The sequence below is a fragment of the Plodia interpunctella genome, chromosome 14 (assembly GCF_027563975.2).
Source record: "Plodia interpunctella isolate USDA-ARS_2022_Savannah chromosome 14, ilPloInte3.2, whole genome shotgun sequence".
In the NCBI taxonomy this organism is placed as follows: Eukaryota; Metazoa; Arthropoda; class Insecta; order Lepidoptera; family Pyralidae; genus Plodia; species Plodia interpunctella.
Window position 1 is genome coordinate 8,534,417 of NC_071307.1, and position 15,870 is coordinate 8,550,286.

The following is a 15,870-nucleotide window of genomic DNA, read 5'->3' on the forward strand; positions in this document are numbered from 1 at the left end:
TGAACTAATTTGGATTTAATTTAGAGTTTTAGTTTTATCCCCTTGCAAAATACATTTGTTATGCCGATGGGGTTGGACTGTTTCCAGAATTAAAATAAATCGTATAAAATATACGAATAGTTTTAAGAAAGAAAATTAAAAACACACAGGGACAGACAGATAGCATGAAGCGACTCTGTTTTATATGTAGTTACTTTTTATTTTAGAAAAGAAATCGCAAAACATCCTTCTCGATTGATATAAATTAGAAGTATACACTTAGTCTCCAACTGTACATTAAAACTATAACTTTCGATTACTTAAATCGAATGAAAACTGTATAACTAAGAAAGTTAGTCGACTATTGTTGTATTGTCGCGAGTCTAGTTTGCTTTCCACTGTGCGACGACGGCGCAGCTCGGAGTATTTACTGAGGGTTAGTTGCACCAGTCATTTTGTAATCAACAAATGTATTTGATTTATTTAAATGGTCGTTTGACTAATTCTGAAATTAATAATGAGATGATTTAATTGTTATCCCCGCAGATTTTTTTTCATCTTACGTAAATTTGGTACATTTTGCTTTTGTATACTCGAGTATGTTTTGACAATTTTCAATTATTCATCGAATAAGCTATTTTTTTGACATTTCAATGATGAAATTACGTATTGAAAATTCGCCCACTTAGTTTTAATATACAAGATCCACATTTGTCAATTGACGTCTTTGGAGAAAAGCCTGCGGTGAAGTTTTTTACGCGGCTTCTTCTTCATTCTGTATTCTTCACTTACGCTTTGGAATTCGGCAGTAGACTTAGTTTTATTATACTTAAGTAAATATTTGGCGTCAATAAGTGATGATATATATATCATTATAAGTTGATTAAAGAAATTTCAATTTGAGTCAACTCTGACGTTGATTGACCTGCCGCCGCTGACGTTTAGACAAAATGGTCTACTTTGCGTTTTTCTGTTCAGGTTAAAGTTAATGTCAAGGTTGACTGGTGCAACCTTTTAGTCTTAGTATTGAGAGTAGAAACTTTAATTGGTTTTTGGCTTCCTATGAAACTGAGATCTAGTCTAGTGAACGGCGCATCAAGTGGCAAATTCAGGGAAATATCGCCTCAAAGACAAAGACAATTTATTTGCAAAAAATACGAGTTTACATTATTTAAAAGAAAACTGAATCCTACATGTTTCAAAGGGCTTAATATTCATTTATTGCAAGTTAGTTTAATAATATCTAAGGATATAACGAATAATTAACTAAGTATACCTTTTAAAGCGCATAAGAGGTAATGCACATGTTCATAACTTAAAAATTCGTGTTTTGGACAAACACACTGACAAACTACGAAGTTTGTCAGTGTGTTTGATCACGAGATCATAAATGGCTTACGCCTGGGCGAAACTGGCTTTTCGCCCAGTTTTAGCCCAAGCGCAAACCCATTCCAGATCGCGAATCGAACTCATTTTTCTCGATTCTACATTTACTCGAGCGAAGTTTTTTATACTTTGTTTTTATGATAGGTAATCTGTGCCAATGGTAATATAATGGCTGTATAATAGTAGCAGACTGCAATTGTAGCGTGTATCCATTAGCACTCATTTTCCTTCTGAAGCTTTGTTTTAACTTAACATTGCTTTGTTTTCGATATATTGTATGAGGTTATATAATGCACTCTCTCACTCTCTAATCCCTGCATGTTCACGGTTACGTTCGGGGTTGTGAAGCCGTGAAGCCCAGGTCTAAAAAAAAACCATCAAATTTTGAAGTTATGCTGTGATTTTACAACCGGCCGCCTGCCTGACGCCAACCCTCCACAGGAGTGCTATTGTTGCACATCAGCTGCCTAGGCTGTGTGTCCCTTGGTCGCCTCGTACGACATCCACGGGTATATATGGAGTGGTCCTATTCCAGGGCGGGCCCCAGGGTAAAACCACACGCCATCTTATACGGGGTTACTAATTATAACCTACCAAAGGCGCATAAGGTACATAGAGACTAACATCTTTTGTTCTACAACTTTTTCTAAACGCAATAAAACCTTTTGCTTTTTTAGTTTTAATGTAATTTATATAAAAATTATGTTTTCGTGTTGCTTGGCCATTACATAGAGTTAAGATGTGCAGAATCGCAAATTTGATTATATATTTTTTTTATGAAAAAAAAAACTACGAATCACGAAAAGTCGTGGAATAAAAGTTGCTTATTTTGATGCACCCAAGCAGTCTTTTCTTTAGGAGGATTTGCGTTTGATATCAGTATATTGGGTGCTTTGTATAAAATTAACTTCGCCGTACATTATTAGTCATGCTAAAATATTGTCGCACTAATAATGCGAATTATAACAATCTCTAATATGAATAATGTCCTTAAGTATATTTGCGTTTTTTTTTAATGTAACCATAACCTATATAACTTAATTTGGTTTGCCTTATAAAATTGTACTAGCGTCCGTACTTGGTGAAAACGAAAATCTGTTCATCAATCAATCAATCGCGTGAAAATCAGTAGTTTTTGAGTTTATCACGAACAGACAGACAGACGCGGTAGAGGATTTTATTTTATAACATATGTTAGAGGAATACACGTCCAATGTATGTAATTCATTTTGCATTATGTACGCAATTTTGATTTCGCCGATCGAGAATTGCTCGTTGCGCAAGAGTGCGAAACACAATGGCTGATGGATCACTTTCTCCCTCAGGTTCGATGACCTGGCTTCGTAGGTCAGTACTGGCCATGTAGACCTGAACTTTACGATCAAGACGGTTAGACGAAGGTAAAAGTTATAATTACTTTGTAATAGAATATATAATTTGGTTTATATATTTAAGTATTTATGTTTAATATAAACAACACGACAGTGTACATAAATATAAAATTTACAAATAGGAAAATGTGTTATAAGGTACCTATTAAGATTCTTTTCGGAATTTTCTTTTTTTTTTTTTTAATTTTTTTAATTTAGTGTTTATTTTATTGAGAAGCCGTACATGTCAGTAACAGTCACTGGTTCGTCAATGAACTTCAGCCGAAAAAATTTTTTCTTTTGTCACAGATATGTATCTTAAGATAATACTTTATGCTATGGATACACTAGGCAACATTTATTTTTATTTTTATTTTTTTTATTTATTTATTCACCACCCTTACAGCTATTTTTACAGCATTAGCCTATAATAGCGTAACTAACTTAATTACATTAATTAAATAGGTACTTAAAAATCATTTGAGTCCTAAGTATAACTAATAACAAAAAGTGCAATTCTAGTGAATTCACCCAGTGAACAGGAAAATAAATCTATTCGGTCAGCTACTTGGTTAAGTGTGAGCAGTGCTTGTGCAAGCGGCCCCTTGTTGAACAAGTTAGTGCGCCCGCGCGGCACGGCCAGCAGACGCGGGCGACGGCGACGCCACACGTACCTGTTTGGGACAAAAAAGCAAACGCACTCTAAGACCTGGCTATTTGTTAGCCTACCTCTCAGCAGCTTAAAAATATAGGATACCAGGTGCAACTCTCTACGAACTCGCAACTCGTTATATCCTACCATACCCAGTATAAATAATGTAGGGTACATTAGCGGATAGAAGGGATACACCGCATATTTCTTGAAATATAAGTATCTAACAAATTTATTTTGAATGCGCTCCAGCATAAGGCTATATTTTGCTTCATGCGGTGCCCATATAACTGCATTGCATTCGAGGTTACTCCTGACCAACGCATTATACAAAGCGATGATTGCTTTTATGTTATTGAACCCGTAGGACCTACGAAGTATAAATCCAAGATTTCTGTAAGCTTTCTTACAGACGCTAACAATGTGATCCCGAAACTGTAAATCTGCCGTGAATTTAACTCCCAAATCTTTTACTTCTGTGACCCTCTTTAAACTCATGTCACCAATTTTATAGTCGTGATAAATTGGTTGACGAACTCGAGTAAAAGTGATGGTAACGCATTTGGATAAATTAAAGTTCAGCTTGTTGGCTTCGCTCCATGAAAGCACATTATCTATATCATCCTGGAAACGCTCACAATCGTTAACATCCGTGATGGATCGATACATTTTCAGATCGTCTGCGAAGAGCAGGCAAGACGAGTCCCCCAGCACTTCCGGCAGGTCGTTGACCATTATGATAAATTCCAAGGGCCCAAGATTGCTGCCTTGGCTTACTCCTGATCTGACATAATACGAGTCCGACCTGAATCCAGCGCACTCCACATATTGCTGCCTGTCGCTCAAATAACTGGCTAGAAATTTCAGCAGATGTGGAGTACAGCCGACACCAGCCAGCTTCTTTAGGAGAACGTCGTTATCAACCGTGTCGAACGCCTTCCGAAAATCAAAGTAAGCCACGTCCACCTGCCCCCCACCATCTACTACCAGCGTAAGTTGCCTCATGTAGCAAAGCAAGTTACTGGTAGTACTGCGACCCGGCCGGAAACCATGCTGTGCGTCCGTCAGCTGCGCCTTTACCTGATCATATATGGCTGTTTGCAATGCGCTATCAAATGCTTTAGCTGGTGTTGAAAGCACTGCTACTGGTCTGAACCCATCCACGCTATGAGCAGCACCACCTTTTGGTACTGGAACCACTCGAGTTGTCTTCCATATATCTGGAAATGCCTCTTCCGCCAAGCACAGGTTGTAAATGTGTAGCAATGGTTCAGCCAATACCATGCGACAATCGCGAAAGACAAAAGCTGGAATACCATCAGGGCCAGCAGAACGCTTTGGCTTCAGCTTTGTGAGGGCCAGGAGCACATCGCTCAGTTGAAGCTGGTCGATATGCACCCGCGCAGCTCCATTTCTAGCACCCGCTTCCATTATTGCTGCGTCCACGTCAAGCTTCGGCCTAGCAGCACTGTACACCGATTGGAAAAACTCAGCGAATTCCGCAGCACACTGATGTCCCTCTACTTCTACCCCGTCTTTGTAAATTTTGGACCCACTTGAATTTTTATTTAATGATTTTAAATATTTCCAAAAAGACTTTGGATCTTCTATTAGGTGGTTTTGGACGCGGTCCTGATGGTCTTTATGAGCTTTCCTTATCATTGTTTTTAGACGCGCCCTACACTTAGCAAAAGAGTCGTAATCCTCCCGCGATTTAGTTAGCTTATAACGCCTGTGATACTTAGATTTTAATTTTATTTCTCGTATAATTTCACTATCGTACCATTCAGGGTAATTTAACCTTGAAAAATAATGGTGTCTTTTTTTTAATGGGACGCATTCACTAAAAACCATATTCAAAATATTATAAAAGTACGACACACTCGCTTCCACGCTATCCAAATCCCAGAGAGGTGACCAGTCTATGCATGTTAACTTACCGTACAGCAGGGGATAATCAGCCTTGGCGAAATTCCACTGAGGGTTTTCTGCACTCACATTGGCATCATTCCTATCGCGGTCCCAGTGCAGTCGCTGGTCCGCCGCCGCCGTCGCGCAAGCCGACAAAGTCACTGATATCTCAAGCGGGGGATGTAGCCGGTCAATGCGAACAAACGGCTCGGGAGCAGCACGCACGCCCACCAACTCTTCTCCCGCTGGAGTTAACACTAAATCTAACCGACGATTCATGCTATTATCTATTTTGTTTATCTGGGTGAATTCACAATATGTTAGAAAATACTCAAAGTAATTATTAGTATTCACAGAAGCAGAGTACAAGTTAAAGTCACCTATGACTAATAATCGCCTATTATATTTATCATAAAGTTTTTCTATTATATTAAATAATATTAAATAATCGGTGTCATTACTACCCGGCGGAATGTAAATAACACAACACAACAATAAAAACTTATCACCTATAAACACCTTGGCACAAACCAGTTCGAAAACCTGATTGTCTATTTTGACGTCATCCGGTATCGGTACACTACGCAAGTCGATATGCGGTGTGGCCACTAAAAACGCTCCGCCCTGCTTACGCCCGTCCGTTCGATCACAGCGGATGATTTTATAACCCGGAGGAATTAGTTCAGCATCTCTGATAGAATGGTTACAGCTTGTTTCAGTAATTGCTATTAAATCTGCACTTGAAGATGCTACCGCTGCACTAAACTCCTCTAACTTTGTCCTGAGTCCGCAGACATTTTGGTAATAGACTTCTATCAATTTATGGGGAGATTTTTTTCGCATCCTGCGTTTTGCGAAACCAAATCCATTCGCAGAATTCGACGTTGACAGGCCATACGTCCGATTGACACAATTTATCATAGTGGCTTTCAGGCACTCCTATTCTAAATGAAGCATAATCTCTTTCAGTCTTATGATTTATTTTCTCGACTTTTAGTGGGCATTCTTTACCACATATTTTTTTAACATATGCTTCTAAATTTTCTGTCGCTGTTTCCTTTTTTAATCGCCACACATGTAAATACTTTTTCCGTTCTGTTCCTTCTATATCTGTTGAGATCACACTCCCTCCTCTTTTAATTTCGCTATTAGAAAAACGATTTTTTCTTCTTACTTCCGTCCAGCTATTTTCCTCTTTCTTGTTTTCGGCGACTTCTACATCCTTCAACGTGCAGTCCAAACGTATAACTTCATTTTCTTGTTGGAGGGGCTTCGCCATCGCCGGTACGGTTGCTTGTTTCATGGCCCCACACGATGGTGCGACTACCTCCTGCACTTTTGTTTTTGTCACCGAAGCAAAAGATAATGGTTCTGATTTTTTATTCGATATTCCAATCTTCCCTTTGTTGCTATTCATACTACTAAAGCACGATTCCAGGTATTCATTTCTACTTTTTAGAACTTTTATTTCATCTTCCAACACTGTTACTTTCTTAGCTTCTTGAAACGCAATCGCAAAACTCCTACGTAACTCCTGCAATTCTGACTGATTTTTAACTAACTCATCCAATAGCTGCTTGTAAGCTGCTTCCTGATTGTCGAATCGAGTCATTATTTCTGCACGAAATTCACGCAATTCATCTGATATCTTGTTGTCGGTTTCCATGAGAGAAATATCGGCTTGAAGACGGTTTCCCCGCGCGGTGTTGACATTACAGCCGGGAGTGAAGGTCTGGTTCATGATGGTGTTTCGAACTGGAGTATTAGTATTGTCTTTCCTCGGGTTTAGACTCACACATTCCGGACACATCCACTGTTTCTTGTATTCCTCCGTTAGCGATTCAAATGTTGCAACTGACATCGCTAAGCATTTAAGATGAAATAATTTTCGGCATTTTTCCTTCGAGCACTCCATATACGATATGTCGTATAACACGGCGTCACAACCGCTGCATTTCGTCCCCATTTCATTGGATTCAACGTAACAGGTGCACTTGACAAATATTTTTAAGAATAAATATTGCACTGAGACAACATAAACACGTCCGTCTGTTACCGCGCGCGCGTAATCATCTGTTCATCATCATCATCATTTGACGCGCAACATGACGCGCAACGCAACATATCAATCTATCTTACGCATTACCATCGACTCGAGTGAAATAACAGATAGTAGCAAATATAGAAAAATGGTAATAATACAATATATATATATATATATATATATATATATATATATATATATATATATATATATATATATATATATATATATATATATATAAATAATTAACTACGACTACGTGAGAATCAGGCCTTATAGCATGTAAATTTCCCTGTTGATCTAATACTAAAATTCCTAGCGAATTCCAATATGGCGGTATGCCGTCAAACGTCCATCGACCCCGAAACAGATAAACTTTCTTCGATTCGAGTTCATTTTCTTAAACAAAGAAGTTAATCTTGGAGGTAAATGAAACAATTATACTAGATTATTTACCATCGGCATATTTCGTTACAAGTTCTTTTGTCTTTTCATCTAAGTATAACTTTTTTAATTTTCTAACTTTTACCTACCACAGATAATAACATAGCCAGTCTCAGAATTTTGAGAAAGTTTTATTCGTAATTTAATGAAGTGAACTTGTAATTAAATATTTTCTTTACCCCATGAAATTAAAGTTGGGTTGCACCGTCAACTTTGACGTTAATTTTAACATGCGCAGAAAAACGAAAAGTAAGCTATTTTGTCTAGACGTCGTCAGCGACGCGCTGATTACAATCAACGTCAAATTTGACGGTGCAACTCACCCTAAATATAAAACGAATCATTTCTACATAAACTTCTTAAGCTTATAACTAATTTTGACTATTTAGTCAAAATTAATTAAATGTAAGCTTAATTTACTCAAACTTATTTACTCAAAGATTCTTAACTTTATTACTATAAAGTACGTTTCTTCGTATTGTTACCCTTTTATAACCAACCTCAAATAAAGTAGGTTCTCACATCGTTAGGATAACATAACATCATATCAGTAACGACTCAAGATATCACCAACGATTGTTATTAAAATTGTCACAAAAATATGCGTTAAGATTCACAGAACTATAAATAAGATTCAGTCTATTTGAAGTGTTACAAAATCAATTGATCCAATTGACTGGGTTCCGGATGAAAGCGATGTATTGCGCGTGACGGACAAAATAAGGACGTAATATTTTTGATCTATTTTTCCACTAAAATTCTCCCTCGTTTTCCCGCCAAATCCCACACAAACCCTTTAGAATACTCTGAATGAATCAATAAACTAACAATTGCTTTCTGTTCCAGGTAATAAATCAGTCAGGCTGATAGACAGAGCCAAAATTGCTCGCGTCATTGTGTAAGTCAAACGAGATTGAAAATAATGAGCGTTAATTTTTTTTGTTTTTTTTTTTTTTTCACCAGTTACTGCCTTCACATTTGAGCGTGAGCCTAGCTAGCTTTGAAGCTGTGGATCATTTCTAAAAATACTTATAACTGTATCTTAAAGGTTTGAAGATTTGGCTCTGTGCGACCGGCCATCTTAACGTTAGCTCTATTTGGGTGTGTAGTCGGCTGATCTGAGCGGTTTCCCGGTTCCCTCCTCAGTTGCTGAGCGTCAGAGCCCAGAGACTTTTTTTATACTGACAGCTACAAAAATTTTACTATTGTGTTCCGGTTACACGTTACTTGATAGGACAGATTCGTAATCGGGCGGAATGGTATAAAAGCTAGGGGATAGAGAAAATCCGTGATTTTTAATCTTTCGTGGAAGAAACCCTTTGTGTATGTAACAAGAAGATTCACACAAAATTACCCCTCGGTCGCACGGGCGTAATATAAACGCGCGTTAAAAATTCTTTGGAATGATGATATGCGAATATCTCCTTCTAAATTCATGGTCACATCATGGTCGATATTTGATGAAAAAACGTGATTTTCTTTTTGTTCACACGGCAATAAACCTAAATTTTAAACGGCAGTTTGAATTTAACGTCGAATGTCATTTAATCTAGATAACGAAAAAATCTTGCCCGTGTGAACGAAGAGTTAGACGCTGTTACTTCTACGAGTAAATTGCTTTTGATTCATATTTAAAATTAAATTTTGTTAATTACAAAACCCTGGAACGTCTGTCAACTTGATTCTGTAATGAAATGAGAAACAGGATCAAAATAAATACGCGAGTTCTGAGAAGTTATAATTTTGAAAGTCACGGCGTGTAATAATCAACAAATATTATTGACGTTGCTAAATTAAGGTCGTATCGGTCATTCGGCGTGTGGTTCCGCCCTAGAATAGTACCATAGTAGAATAGTGCCAACATAGCCTAAGCTAGGCAGCTGTTAACATAACAAGATAACATACCATTGTCACAAGTTCTTATTTTATAATTTATAATTAGAATTTTTTTTCTCAATAAAAATTTTAAGAAACAAAAAATCGCACTTGTTCCATGGAACTATTTGCCAGTAGAACTAGTGAGAATGATCCACAATAGCATTCCCAAGGACGTCAGACAGACGGCCATTTGTGAAATCACAGCCGGTGATCACATTGCGGTGTTGTCGTCGTCCCGTCGCAAGCGCAACTGTGATTCGACGCGACATAGTGATAAGTTAAACTCGCTCTCAGTTTTCCTTCTATTCAGCACAACAAAGTAACGTGGTTTATTTATCGATGTCACATTAACTTCCGAGTTACGAGTTTCCGTTTCACGAGCTGTTTACGACCCGATTTTAACGACAACTTTGTAAGTACCACTTTTACAACCAACCTGTTATATCAAATTATTGATTGGTAATTCATGATTTTAGGTATTAACAATCCTTGGCGTTGTGTCGTGTGGTTCCGCCCTAAAATAGGACCACTCCATATTCTCCCGTGGATGTCGTACAAGGCGAGTCTCTAATCTCGCGTTTTTTAATGGCAGTTTATCTATTCAATAGCCCTAATCGAATCACGCCATTGATTAGAATAACGCTATAGAATAAATAAACTGCTTACCGTTAAAAAACTCAAAAATCGAGCATAAGAAAAATCTTCATGTCGTTTTTACGCTAACCCTGGGCTTTGGGGCGTCACAGCTCCGAATGAAACACGCGAAGAATGAGAGAGAGAGAGAGAGATATTTACAATCATTCCTATGGCGGCGCGGTAATAACGGCGAATTTGCAATGAATTTAGCTAGGTTGATGTGCTGTTGACTGTACTATACTTTTTTCCCAAAAGACCCACGTAAAAGAAATTAAAAAAACGTGGCATTGCTACAATATATTAGGATATAAATATATTAGGACAAATAACACAGATTGAGCTAGCCCCAAAGTAAGTTCGAGACTTGTGTTATGGGATACTAACTCAACGATACTATATTTTATAACAAATACATATATAGATAAACATCCAAGACCCAGGCCAATCAGAAAAAGATCATTTTCCATCATGACCCGACCGGGGATCGAACCCGGGACCTCTCGGTTCAGAGGCAAGCACTTTACCACTGCGCCAACGAGGTCGTGAACAATATCATAAAAGAAAGTAGCTTATCGCTTTATGTACGCTTATATCTTTAAAATTACAAAACGGATTTTGATGCGGGTTTTTTAAATAGATAGTGTGATTCCTGAGGTAGGTTTAGGTGTGTAATTTATTACGGTTTGACCCGAGCGAAGCAGGGACGTGCCGCAAGTTGGTTATAATATACGGTGTCCAGCAAAGGTCTAAAATTTGTTGAAATAGCTAAGACTAAAATGTGTACATTCATACAAGCACCGTAGATTTCCGCTCACCCCATAACATTCCCGTTTCGCCCCGATTCCCTTTTCCCTACTTTTCTCTGCCATTACCCATAATGGCTTATGAAGATGATTACTTGTATCATTATATCCGTAATGTTTTATGTTACCAGTAGGTGTAATTCAAAAACAAAGCGTAAGGAATGCAACAAAAAACACTGATAGGTAACGTTAGTTGTAGGTAGCAGTTAGTTGAGCATTTAGTAACGTAAGGGCTTTTAATGTTTTAATGCCTGGGAATGCGAAATGAAATGCATTCACTGCGTACGTGACGTAGGTACGTACCTAGGTAGTTAAGTATTTGGTTTTTCACTTCACTGTAATATGAACAAATGCCCATGCAAAAATCAGACAAAACAATTCTGAAAGGATAAGAAGGAATTAAGAAATATTTCTATTAGAAAATACGCATTATATTAATTATGAATTAATAGTGATACTGTACAATAAATACTTAATTCATTCATTCATATCCAACTATGCAACTACGTATCTTTTTCCCGTGACTTTATCCGCGGTTTCTACGGAATTTCCTATGTATAGTCGACCCCAAGTCAGCGGTTGTCCTGCTTGGATTTGTACCTCGGTATTAGGGGCGAACTTGCTATTAATTTTGGTAGGTTAATGTGCGGTTGACTGTACTACAAATGTGGACTAGTTGGTTTATTATATATAGAAACTAACGTCCCGTCCTGGCTTCGCTCGAGTAACATCGTAATAAATTATACACATATAACTCCTTCAGGAATCACACTATCTATTGGTAAAAAACTCATTAAAATTCTTGTAATCGTCAACAGATAGTTAGACGCGGCGGGGGACTTTATTTTGAATAAATACAATTGTCCAAATTACAATTCTTTTGTAAATTTTCCTCGTAATGTTTTTAAATTTGTTTTTTTTTATCCCTTGTTATCCAATATACATTGACCAACGAACATTTTCTATAACGACACTGCGGCCATGTTTAAGAGTCTTTTTGTCTAATTCCAATACAGTAGCTGATTACAGTATAACAGATGGGCGTCCCAAAAAAAGGGGCTTCATTTAACTCGATTTGCATTGGGGCTTAATTCTGTAATTTAACGTGCGCGGACAATTTACGTTTTTTTTTCCGAGTTATTACTGGGCCATTTGCGACCATTCGGTGTTAGGCTGAGTCTACACTAAAGCGAAAGATGCGGATATATTCGCCTGCAAGGATTCCAATTAAAGCTGTGTGAAATACAAGCTGCAAATGCAAATACACACTCTTGTTTTATCAGTGCGCTTATAGCATAGTGCTTATATCTCTGTGTAAAATCGTATTAAAAGTAAATTCGATTAACATTAACTGTTTATTGTGGAACTTCATTAACATAGCAAAGTCACTGGCCAACTATTGATAAACTAATAACGATTTTCTATTTGGTATTTCTCATCATGTCACATTACGTGTCAAATTTTTTTTCATCTGTATCAACAGCTATATGTATCTATACTCTTCTGACTATAGGGTATGTAAGCGTAAGCTACAGTAAGCAGAGTTAGATATAGTTACATTTTGTTGCAGCAATGATCCAAAACCGTTCAAATACAGAGTAGTATTTGAACGGTTTTGGATCATTACTGTCACCAGATGGCAGTATTCGTAAAAGTCATGTCAGATGATGCGACTGGAATAAAATCTGAGACCATAAGAAGGAAATAAAGAGGTCTACGAGCTAAGTTAGCGATGGACATTCAGCTTTATACATTTCGGGTTATTCGGCACTTCGGGGTTATACGGCACTCTTAATTTACGGTCTATCGCTCAGTTTTCGGCGTCAAATATCGTGTAATGGGGGCCATTATGTCGAAATTTATTCGCTTAGACAGATTTTTTGTTGTTACATTTTGAATTCAATGGATTTTAATTTGATTAAAACTAACTAACTAAGAATAGACATTCGTAATAAAATTACGTGGAAAAAGTCCACTCATTATATAAGAATGAAACTACAGTCGAATTTTCTGTCAATAATCTCAGCGCTCGCGTGAGTGGCCCGTAGGCTAAATATTCCTTTTTTGCTCGTATTTATTACAAGCAGAAGTTTTATATATACATACTTATCCTTCCGGTCGATAGTATCATAACGTCTACAGTATCATTTCGTCTATAGTATCTATAGTATCATTACGTCTAGTTTTTCGTTATAGGTACATATACATTACTTTTATACTTTAGTCTTAAGAGACGGTTACATGTACCGTTTAAGCCTTTTTTGTATACATTGTATTTTTAAATAATTTAACAGTAGATATTTAAATACATTGGAGACCAATTTCCAAATTTATTACCCAACAAATACGGGTCTTTCTTGAGTATTTGGAATGTCTGGTTATGACAATATTTGCAACTCTTTTGAAGCGCCCGCTGCTACAAATATATAAGTTATATAAGTTTCGTTACTAAACATAACAATGAATTTACAAAAATAACCTCTCGGAAACTTGTAAAAGTTTTTCCATTAGTAACAACCCTACCCCGAGCAATAAACATTAAAGCTCGGCCCACAATCCTGAAGCAACGACAGTGTAACTGTTACGGCTTATGCCACCCTGGTCTCGGTGGAATTTCGTCACAAAAATACTGCCTCTTTGTCACGCTTACGTTTTGGAATTAAAAACAATATTTTAATTATATTTAATGCCAAAAGTTTAAAATTTTAGCTAAAAGCAAAATGAAAAATTAATTCCTTCGCTATTTATTGAATCTCGTATTAAGTATATTTTTTGTTTTTTTACTAAAATATTATTCCATTCATCTAAAAGAATAAATAGTAGTTGAAAATTTTAACTCAAATACTCAAATACATAAAATTTTGTTCATTTAACTAAAACTATGTTTAAAATAAACTTTTAAGGCAAAAAGTTTGTATATAAAACAATGACTATCGAAAATATGATTAAAAATGAGCCCTTGTCAAAAACTTTGACAATTTGGACGTAGATAGATACAAAAAGAATATCTAAAAATATTTTCCACCATTTATGAAAGTATTTTTCCTTTTACATATTATATTTATTCTAACTAATTAAGTTAACGATTGTCAGAATGATTCAATAATTGCCTTATGTTTAAAGAAAAAAAAAAAATTTCGATTGTGACGAATTGACATAATGTCGAAAATGGTCTAACTTTCTAACGGTCAGTTAGTGCGTCCCGTTTACCTACTTTGCATTGTAATTAAATTGTCATTTTGAATTCTCCATTATAATGTAAACATTATGAAATTCTGTTATACCAATCTGTCAATATACGAGTACAGAAGCAAACAAATTTTTAACGAACAATATTTGTTTTCCATTGCAATACCAACTAGAATGGTCATGATTGGTTTATAAACAGCAAGAAATACCAGAGGACACAGCGTCCTTGTATATATATTTTCTTCACTTTAAACCGATTTGGATGATTTTTATGCAGTTGTTCTTAGATACGTTTGAACAAAATCGATACAGCCGTTCAAAATTTGTAGCAAAATGAATAATGAATACTATTGAAAGTCGGGGATTTTTTAATTTGTACAACAAATTAAAAAAAAATGTTTGTAGAAATAAAGATAAAAACGTTCATCACATTCTTATTCCGGCTTCACACTGTCGTCTTACAGTTCGCCATACTTTGGCGGTTTCGGTATACATTGCTGGTTTTTATTGCGATAAACAAAAGCACTCATACCAACTACTCAATGTTCACGCATTCGCGTCGGCATGTGTCTGAGTTGGAGTGGAGCTAGCATTAGAGTGGGTTCCGCCAGTCATCAGTGAGGTTAACTAACCTGCGCAGAAAAAGCAAAGTAAGCCAATTTGTCTATAGATCTATGGCACGCAGGTTAAAGTCAAGGTCAAAGTTGACTGGTGCAACTCGCCCTTAATTTGTATTTAATCTCAGTGCGGTTTACCATGTAGCCCTTACGACCTTTAGGTGTCCATTTCGTAACCACAAATTGTGGTTCAGTTTATCCACTTATCTATACATATAATAATATAGTAAGTGGGCTATGTCTGTACATACCTAGGCGATATTAAAGAAAATATATTATTATAGGACTAATAGAAGGTAAAAAAAGTTTTTTCAAAATTTTTGTCTGTAGCGCGTATTCGTTCGCCCATTACGCGAAAGCTACTGGATTTGGGTGGATCGATGTCTTGTTGACTGTACCTTTAACGTACTCACACGATTTCCATCAAAACCCTGGCCTATTAAAAGGCCGTTGTTTTATCGGCAATTTACCCAGATACGGTTAATACCGGTTAGTTTTCCGGTACATTTTCTTTGACCCGACCGAGATGGATGAGGTTAGCGGGTGAAATATCACGTTGACTTGTACTACCCTTTGTAGAAACATCGTAAAATTTGTCTGATTTTTTTATTAAAACCAAGGTTATTTTAACTACCGAGTGAGCTATTGTATATGATTGTGTTGTTATCTGGTATTCCCGTATACGAGGCCTGTTAATGAATATTAATAAATAAATGTAATAAATTGTCTACAAATAGTACGATATTATATAATGAAAGATAAGAGATACAAAGACAAAAGATAAACAATACATAAAGTTAAATAAACGTTATAAATGCGTATTTTCAGGTGTTTTTTTTTTTTCAATTTGCAAAAAAAATTTTTTTTTTATTTGTATTACTTTTTGGAATTTTATTAGGTATTATTTGTTCGGTATTTCCTATGGGTATCTTTGACTGCAGCCTGTTGTTTATAAACCTAG

The 15,870-nt window shown here is 36.4% G+C and overlaps 2 protein-coding genes across 5 annotated transcripts in view; one reads left to right on the plus strand and one right to left on the minus strand.

Annotated features, from left to right (window-relative positions):
* LOC128675151 (rho-related GTP-binding protein RhoN-like) overlaps nt 1-15,870 on the plus strand; it is a 101,520-nt gene that overhangs the window by 16,381 nt on the left and 69,269 nt on the right. The window contains exon 2 of one of the 3 annotated variants that reach the window (XM_053754337.2): nt 2,691-2,765. The exons of the other annotated variants lie outside the window; for them this stretch is intronic. The gene's annotated coding sequence lies outside the window, so the exon portion shown is untranslated. The remainder of the gene's footprint in view (nt 1-2,690; nt 2,766-15,870) is intronic. 3 annotated transcript variants of the gene reach the window in all.
* LOC128675147 (uncharacterized) lies at nt 3,270-7,370 on the minus strand. 2 transcript variants are annotated; one of them, XM_053754329.2, is made up of 2 exons: nt 5,328-7,370; nt 3,270-3,409 (listed from the first exon to the last, which is right to left on the minus strand). In XM_053754329.2, the coding sequence occupies exon 1, from the start codon at nt 7,262-7,264 to the stop codon at nt 6,119-6,121; it is 1,146 nt and encodes a 381-aa protein (XP_053610304.1). In that variant the 5' UTR covers nt 7,265-7,370; the 3' UTR covers nt 3,270-3,409; nt 5,328-6,118. The 2 variants fall into 2 exon arrangements, with proteins under 2 accessions (XP_053610304.1, XP_053610305.1); XM_053754330.2 differs by having other exon boundaries at nt 3,276-3,409; nt 5,386-7,370.

Excerpts from the sequence above, each read along its gene's own strand:
- LOC128675147 (XM_053754329.2), bottom strand. The coding sequence starts at position 7,264 with ATGGGGACGAAATGCAGCGGTTGTGACGCCGTGTTATACGACATATCG.